Source organism: Quercus robur, chromosome 10, assembly GCF_932294415.1.
Source record: "Quercus robur chromosome 10, dhQueRobu3.1, whole genome shotgun sequence".
Lineage (NCBI taxonomy): Eukaryota > Viridiplantae > Streptophyta > Magnoliopsida > Fagales > Fagaceae > Quercus > Quercus robur.
In genome coordinates, this window is record NC_065543.1 from 49023538 (window position 1) to 49032319 (window position 8782).

At 29.9% G+C, this 8782-nt stretch overlaps 1 protein-coding gene across 1 annotated transcript; it reads right to left on the reverse strand.

Annotated features, from left to right (window-relative positions):
• Positions 1-245: 245 nt before the first annotated feature.
• LOC126703054 (cytochrome P450 71A1-like) lies at positions 246-2243 on the reverse strand. The gene is made up of 2 exons (XM_050401959.1): positions 1216-2243; positions 246-1024 (listed from the first exon to the last, which is right to left on the reverse strand). The coding sequence occupies exons 1-2, from the start codon at positions 2146-2148 to the stop codon at positions 410-412; spliced, it is 1548 nt and encodes a 515-aa protein (XP_050257916.1). The 5' UTR covers positions 2149-2243; the 3' UTR covers positions 246-409.
• Between the last annotated feature and the right edge of the window lie 6539 nt (positions 2244-8782).

Genomic DNA, 8782 nt, shown 5'->3' on the forward strand with positions numbered 1-8782 from the left:
CTGATTTACCTTAATAATATTGACTTACCGTTTTCTCAAAAAAAAAAAAAAAAAAAAAAAAAAAAGAATATCACAAAAGCCTAGTCACTTGTTTTACGCCTTGCAAATCTGCTTACCATATATATAAGCTACAACCATCATTTAAAAATATATAACACACTTTTTTATGGATCCATCATCTATTTTGCATTTCGGTCAATTTTAAAGGACCTGATGAGAATGATGGTATAAATGTTTTATGGCACTAGGTACAAATTCATTTTTATTAAAACATAATGCCACAACTATAGTCCCTTTACATTTATTGCGATAAGGAAGTAAGAGACAACAACAGATTCTAAAACAAAACAAGATAATGAGGAAAGATTACATAGAGAACATGCATACGCACGAAATATTCATGGATCGATCAAGAAGAGTGCAATGTTGGTACAAGATGGAGAGGATTTTTCTTAAATGCTGTGAGAGCATTAACTTCAGTCATGTTCAAATCTTCTCCCTGTGCGTTAATGGTAGGCAACCTCCAATCAAACCAACATAAAAGGTTGGCAAGCACATATTCCAAAGAAGCGACAGCAAATATCAATCCTGGGCACCCCCTTCTCCCACCTCCAAATGGGAGAAATTGGAAATTTAGACCCATGAATTCAACTGGGTTGTCTTTAAACCTCTCTGGGAAAAATTCTTCTGGCCTATCCCATAGTTTAGGGTCCCTTTGGATTGCCCATATATTGACAAACACTCTTGTTTTGGGTGGAATATCATAACCTCCAAATTGTAAACTTGCTGATGTTTCTCGAGGTACCGAAAGAGGAACTGGCGGATGCAATCTTAGACCTTCTTTGAGGATACATTTCAAATAATCCATTTGATTGATATCATTTAAATCTATCTTTGACTTACTGCCCACCACTCTTCTTACCTCTTCTTGTGCGCTTTTCATAATACTTGGATTTTTCATGAGCTCAGCCATTACCCATTCCAAAGTTGTTGAAGTTGTTTCGCTTCCTCCCGCAAACATGTCCTGAAAGTATGAAAAAAAATAAGACTTTAGGTATGTTTTCCATGGTCTTAGATTATTTCATCTAAAATGAAACTATTTTATGGTTTAGATTAAATACTACAAATTTAAATATGTATAATATTATCAATTTTATAAAATAAACTTTTAAGATACTAGAAGTGTGTTTGAGTGAGAGAGTGAGAGAAAGATACCAGTAGGATTGCTTTGAGGTTGTCATGAGTAGGCTCAAAGTCAAGCATGCCATTCTTTTGCAGATGGAGGAGAATATCCACAAAATCTTTGTTTTTCGGATGTTCATCATCACTTTTCATTGTCTTGTGTTCTTCAACCACTTGATTTAGAAAAGCATCTAGTTCTCCAAAAGTGGATTTTAGACTAGCTATTTTTCCTGTAAGAATATCAATCCAACCTAGAGAAGGGAAAAAATCCCTCCAAAAAAAGGTAGTAAGTAGCATCGCTAACTTTCTTGGTAGTTCTGAAAACCTACCCTTACCATCCTCTTCTTCAAACTTTTTTCCAAATGCACATCTAGTAACGATGTTCTTTGAGGTTTCAATCAAGAACTCACTTAGATTAATAGAAACACCTTTCAGGCATGAGTCACGTACTTTATTGATCAATATAGAAACTTCTTCTTCCCTTGTATTCTGGAACGATTGTACTCTTTTGAGGGTCAAAAGTTCAAGGACACAAATTTTCTTTACTTGCCTCCAATACTCACCGTAGGGTGCGAACACTAGGTCTGTGCATCCATAAAGTAAGAAATTGGTAGATGTGGTTTTTGACCGGTTTGAGAAAACTATGTCATGTGTTGTCATCATTTCTCTTGCCATATCTGCAGATGATATCACAAGGGTTGGAGCATGGCCAAAGTAGAAGAACATTACAGGGCCATACTTCTTAGAGAGGGCTTGAAGAGAACGGTGTGGAAGTGAGCCAAGCTTGTGAAGGTTGCCAATGATTGGTAGCTTTGGTGGGGATGGAGGTAAATTGGGTTTTCCACTACTTCTAATGCATTTGAAAACATATAGAAATGAGAGAAGGAAAAGAAGAGGGAGGAGGTGAATGAAGGTTATTTTGGGTAGCTCCTGCCATGATTGTTGTAATAATGATAGAATAGCCATTTTCTCTTTCTATGTTTTTACCGCAATGCAAACTAACAACCCATTCCCAAGATATATATGGAAACCTTGGGAGAGGTTAATTGTGGAGTAGATACAATATATAAGGATACTTCAACTATAATTCAATGATTGTAGGTCAAATTATATTATATCATTCACTCAATTTTATCATGTTTATCTAGTGGGAGACTACACTCAATCTTATATACAAAAATCTTGCTAGACTTTTATTAATTTCTTGCAAGATTAGAAGTAGTGGGATAGGCTTTTTCATATTTTTAATTGATTAAAGTACTTGATAATTCAACTGAACGGACACCATTATGATTTGGGAAGGTGGGGAGGTTTTTTTTAAGTAAAAAGGTTCCCTCATGGGAGCCATTTAATTAGATGTTGTGTACAAAACTTGACTTGCAGAACTTTTTGTCATGTCGGTGTTTCTTCCTCAAAGTTTATGCTGAATTTTATGGCATTTAATTATCGTATTAGACCTGCTCCCTAAGCTTGCATAGTGAATAATTGGATTCCATTATCTTCCATTAATTATTAGCACTTGCCCAATTATTGAAAGAGTTGGTACACCATGAAACATGTTGTACAGGGAACGATTAACCATAGATTCGCAAGTCAGTGGGGACACCAGCAGATCATTGGCAGTTGGGTCGAGGGAGGCCATGGAGACTGAGTCAGAGATGAACCCACATCAAGGCTAAGGGAACTGCTTGGGGCCTCTAATTAAGTGTATAGTCACACCAAATTTTACAACATGAGATGGAAAGTTGTTAATTGTCAATAATAAAAATAGTATCAGTGTTGAACTCATATGAAAATCAGTAACTACCTACCAACTAAGCAATTATGTAAATTGCTGTGTAAATTACTTAGTAAAACTATCATGTATGTAGTATTATTCTTAGGCCCCCCTCCTTTTGTTTTCTTCCCAAATTTATTTTTATAATAAATATGCATATAAATATTTCAGTTGTCTTCCTAAGAATCCAGTAGTCTAGAATATGTTTGGTTAGGCAATTTGGGAGCCTAAAAGTGCGTTTTTACACCCAAAATGCCGTTTTACAACAGCAATTCTTCATAGTTGTTTTTTTTTTTTTTTTTTTTTATAATTTATTTATTTACAAATGCTCATTTCCAAAACATCATTTTGTAATAGTTTTTTTTTTTTTTTTTTTAAGAAAAAATATTTCTATGTTTTTGGTATTTTAGGTATCTAAATCCATTAGGGAAAAAAATTCCTAACCAACTACAAATTATGGGCAAACTGAGAAATAAGATGCTAAAAGATTTCAAGCAAGATTAATCTTTTTTTTCTATTCTAAGGCAGTTTCTTGCATGTGTGTGTGTCGCTTTCTATTTCTTTCACTATATTTTATGTTTTTTTTTTCTTCTTCAAAATTTTGATAGCAATAGTAGTAGATCCAGCAAAGCACAAATATATATATATATATATATATATATATTTAATTTAATTCCTCATAATTTCTTTCTCAATTGTGACAAGTGATTCATAAGGATTAGAAGATCAACAAAATACGAACTTGTTTATAGAATTGTTACACTTGTAAGCTAAAGGCCTTCAAACAAGATTAATCTTTGATTACAATTCCAAGGTAGTTTCTTGCTTTTATGTGTGTTTGTGTGTCACTTTCTACCTTTTTTTCACTATATTTTATGTTAGTTTTATTTTCTTTTCATTATTTTGATGAGGATCGTAGCACACATGTACATATGTTTTTTATTCATCTTATTGAATTGTGCCAAGTACTAGTTTATAAGGATTAAAAGATCAACAAACTATGAAAATGTTTTAGAGTAGTTACAAGTGTAGTTATTCTTATTGTTTCTACTTCAACTATAATACGAAATTATTTAGTTATTAATATTGCTAAAACTAGGCTTTGCAACCAAAATGAAGGTTATTTTGTAAATGAATATACAATGATTTTCAGTTAGTATGAAATTAGCCATAGATTATTTTTGGGATATTAAAGAATTCCAAATTCTATTTTGATTAATGATTGCTTTAAAATGTATTAAAAAAAAAGTTATAGTATGCTTTATCTATTCTATATTATCTATTAGGATTCCCTCTTTGATCTTGGTTTTCTAAAGGTAAAAAATACCTCATCCATTAATCTATGACTTCTCCGACAAATGTTTTGGGAATAGAGTCAATAATGTTACAAGATTCTCTATAAAATTTACTGGACTTTTATGTGGTTCAAAAATATCATTATCAATAAATAGTAAGTTCTTTTAGAAGTAGGGTAAAAAATGTCAAGTATCAAATTTCAAAAAACAAGTTTCTAGCTCCACTCCTCCAAAAAACGTGAACAAATTCTCCTATCAGTACTGAATTTCTTCACCTCACGTCTCTCACTTTTCTCACTCCACACACCAAATTCACATTCACCCAAATTGCAAAACCAACCAGCCAGAACCATTTTGTGACAAATCCAGTACAATCAATATTGACCTAGAAAGGTATGTAAAATTTAAATTTTGGTAGCATTCTCTTTTAAAATACTGTACTGAAAATTTAAAAAAAAAAAAAAAAAAAAAAAAAAAAAAAAAAAAAAAACTTTAACTTTGGTAGCAGTTTCTTTGAAATTGACAAAGTGTTCATCTCATCCACTGAATTTTTTTTTCTTGGAAAAAAAACACAGAAGTCATGGGATTTTTTGCTAGAGACATTTTGTGACAAAGCTGAACATGAAGCCATGAAGGTATGCAACAATAAACTTTAAATTTTGGTAGCATTATCCTTTGCGTTTTCATTTTTTTTTTTTTCCTTTTTATTATTTCCTTTTTTCTTTTGTGATTTAGGTTTTACTGTGAGAACGGCTCCAATTTTTATTTTTTTTCTTTATCATCATTGACAGCATGAAAGCAAAAAGAGAAGAAGGATATAAACCAAAAGAATAAAAAATGAAAATATAAAAGAGTCACGTTTATTAAAAGAGTCATTTTTATTAAAAAAGAGTCACGTTTAATATTTTTTTTTTAAAAAGCCGAATATATAGAAGAGTCACGTTTAAAAAAGAACTGTAGTGTGCGTAATTTTAAAATATTAAAATATATATATATATATATATATATAAAGAAGAAGAGACGTTTTTTTTTTTTTAACTAAAATATAAGCATTTTTTTTTACGATAGTTCCAAAAGTTGTAAACCAACAGTTTTTAGCGATTATTTGTATTTTCAAAAGGAAAAAAAGAAGAAGAGACACGTTTTTTTTTTTTAAACTAAAATATAAGCATTTTTTTTTACGATAGTTCCAAAAGTTGTAAACTAACAGTTTTTAGCGGTTATTTGTATTTTCAAAAGGAAAAAAAAAAAAAAAAAAAAAGCGATCTAATTTAAGAACAAAGCTTAGAAGAATCATTTTTATAAAAAAGAATTGTAATGTTCGTAATTAAAAAGAAAAAAGAAAAGAAGAGACACATTTAAAAATAATGTATAAGCATTTATTTCTTTTAACAAAAGAGAAAGAAATAAAGATCAATGAAGATGATTTGAACTCCCTCAAAAAAAAAAAAAAAAAAAATGAAGATGATTTGAACTTTTTTTTTTTTTTTTTTTGAGAATCAAGATGATTTGAACTTGAAGCGTGAGGGGCGTGAGTTTTTTGTTTTTAAATAAGCGGAGTCACATTTATGAACTCTTCAAAACAAAAAAGAAAAAAAACAGCCCAGAAAGAAAAATAATAATTAATAAAACATACACATTGAGTAATATTTTATATTTAATGCCATTTTATTATAAAATAATAAAATATGCATACCTGTTCAATATATATGTGGGGATTTGGTGGCAGACATGAATTGTGCTGTGACATTTGATTGTGAGCATTTTAAGAACTACTTTTCATTATTCACAATTTTGTTGAATTGCATTAAGGCCAACGTGGATCAGCCAATTTGGATGAGTTCGGTGAGAGAACTGTATGACTTTGAGGACAATATGAAGTTGTTGTCATTTATGTAGTTTAATTTAAAGCGTTTTTCATTAATGCAGTTGTTAAAAATTAGGTCAGAAAAAGAAAGACCCTAATTTATTATGCTTGTATCTATTAATATGCGTAAGGATTTGGTATTATGTATTCAAAAGTGGACACATGTTATCATCTTAACGAGTCCAGTACTACTAAGCACTAGACTTACGTGTAACATTCACATTCTCTTAATAAACAATTAGCCTCCACACATGTGTGTTGTGTTAGAGGCTCTTCCATTTTTTTTCCCCTGAAGTACAAAATTTTCCATTAATCATAATTAGAGATTTTGTACTCCGCAAAATAAAAATAAAAATAAAAATGTAAGAGCCTCTACGCACGTTCAACACGCATGTGAAAAGGCGTGTATGTATATATATATTAGTATGTTTTTCATTTTTGAATTATAATTTTCATAATACATAATTTCTATAATATTTTTCATTTGAATTATATTTTTCATTCTTTAGCCCTTCTAAGCTAAAATTTTTCTTCTGTCTTTAGATGAGTTTATTTGTTTATTTTTAATTTGTTTATAGAGTTTTATAGTCTCAGTTAAGGGAAGATTTGAAAGGTAGTGTCGGATTTTAATTTTTATGGCTTTTCAGGTTAAGAAGAAGGGCAATCTTATCATTTGCGTGGGTTTTTAGGGCCTTTCTGTTATAATCTCAAGAAAATAGTGTGTAATGTGGGAAGCATGCCCTCAACTAAAAGGCAGATATGGATCCACATTGAGGCTACGGGAGCTGCTCCTGGCCCTTATGCTCCTTCCCCCTCTTTTCTCCCCAAATTTTATTTTTATAATAAAAATATACATAAAAATATTTGATTTTGTCTCCCAAAGAATTAAACTAGTCTAAAGAACTAGAAAATAAAATGAAAAGAAATAAATGATAGGCTAGCTAGCCAACTTGTGGCTCTCCTCTAAATAATTATTATTTCTTAACATAAAACGTTTTTTGCAAGAAAATTTGTTTTCTAAGGTATGTAGTTTCTTGCTTTTTTGTGTGTGTATGTGTGTGTTTGTGTGTCTGTCATTTTTTTATCACTATATTTCAGTTTAATTATTTTTTCATTCAAAATTTTGACGGAGAATGTAATAGATCCATAGCACACATATGTTTTTTTTTTTTTTAATAATAAATTTATCATCATTTCTTTTTGAATTGTGCCAAGTAGTTCATAAGGATTAAAAAATCAACAAACTTTGAGCTTGTTTATAGAATGGTTTCACTTGTAGGTTAAAGGTTTTCAAGCAACATTATCTTTTATTTCTATTCTAAGTTTGTTTCTTGCCTCTTAGTGTGTGTTTGACTCTCAATTTTTTATCACTATATTTCATGTTAGGTTTTTTTCCCTTCAAAATTTTGATGTGAATCTTAGTAAATCTGAAGCTGTGAAGCATAGATATGTTTTCTTTATTCATCATCATTTCTGTTTCAATTGTGCCAACTGGGCTAGTAAGGATTAAGAAATCAACAACTACAAATTTGTTTATAGAGTGGTTACACTTGTACTTTATCTTCTTGTTTTACTTCAACTACAATACAAAATTTTCTAGTTATTAATATTGTCAAAACTAGGATTCTCGACAAAAATGAAGATTATTTTGTAAAGAAAAAAAAATCAATTATAAATTATTTTTGGAATTTTAAAAAATAGTAATCTATTTAAAATGTATTGAGAAAAAATTTTATTATTTTATTATTTTAATATTTTTTTAATACATAATGGATACTAATTTAATTTTTCACTGTACATTTAGTCTTAAATCTCTGGTTGTATATATATATATATATATATATATGTAGTTTGGGATTTTAGTTTTTCATTAAAGGGTAACTTTATGACTTTTCAGATTGAATATAAGGGTAATCTTGTCATTTGTGTGAGTTGTTAGGGTCTTTTTGTCATTCTGCCAAGAAAAGGGAGGCTAATGTGTGAAACATGCCCTCAACTAGTGGGAAATTTGTTACAAAAAATAAATAAAAATAATACTAATAATAATAATAAATTTCCCTTTAAGAAAGTTAGGTCAAATCTATTATTTTCATACACATATATCAACCTCAATACTTTATCAACATTGAAATTTAATGTAGTGAGGATAGAGACTCACTACATATAAAGATGAGACTATCCTCTTTAAAAACTTTAGTTAATTTAGTGAGACTGATGCACACTTATTTTGGTTGAGTTTAGATAAATTTTTGCTGAAATATTAAATTGATGAGACTAATATGAATGCTCTTACAATTGGAACTTTAAAACATCAACTCTTTGAACATGGAACTTCAATTATTTTGTTCTTAATCAATTTGATAGAATTTGGACCATTGGTGTTATTTAAAATTTTGAGCAACATCATGGGGTTAATTGCTCACTTTTAAACTCAAGCGGATCTCAATTCTCAACATTTAGTTGATAGCTTATTTAAAGGTGGATAATTACAATTATTTTGAATTATTGGTAAGAAGATTGAAAAAAAAAGACTTTGTTGTTTTATATGGCTAATTGATTGATGGCATCTTTCCATATTTTAACATATTTTGCATAATTGACAACCACTTTGGCGATATATATGTTGATATAAAGTTAAAATCGAGATTCACATGACAACCA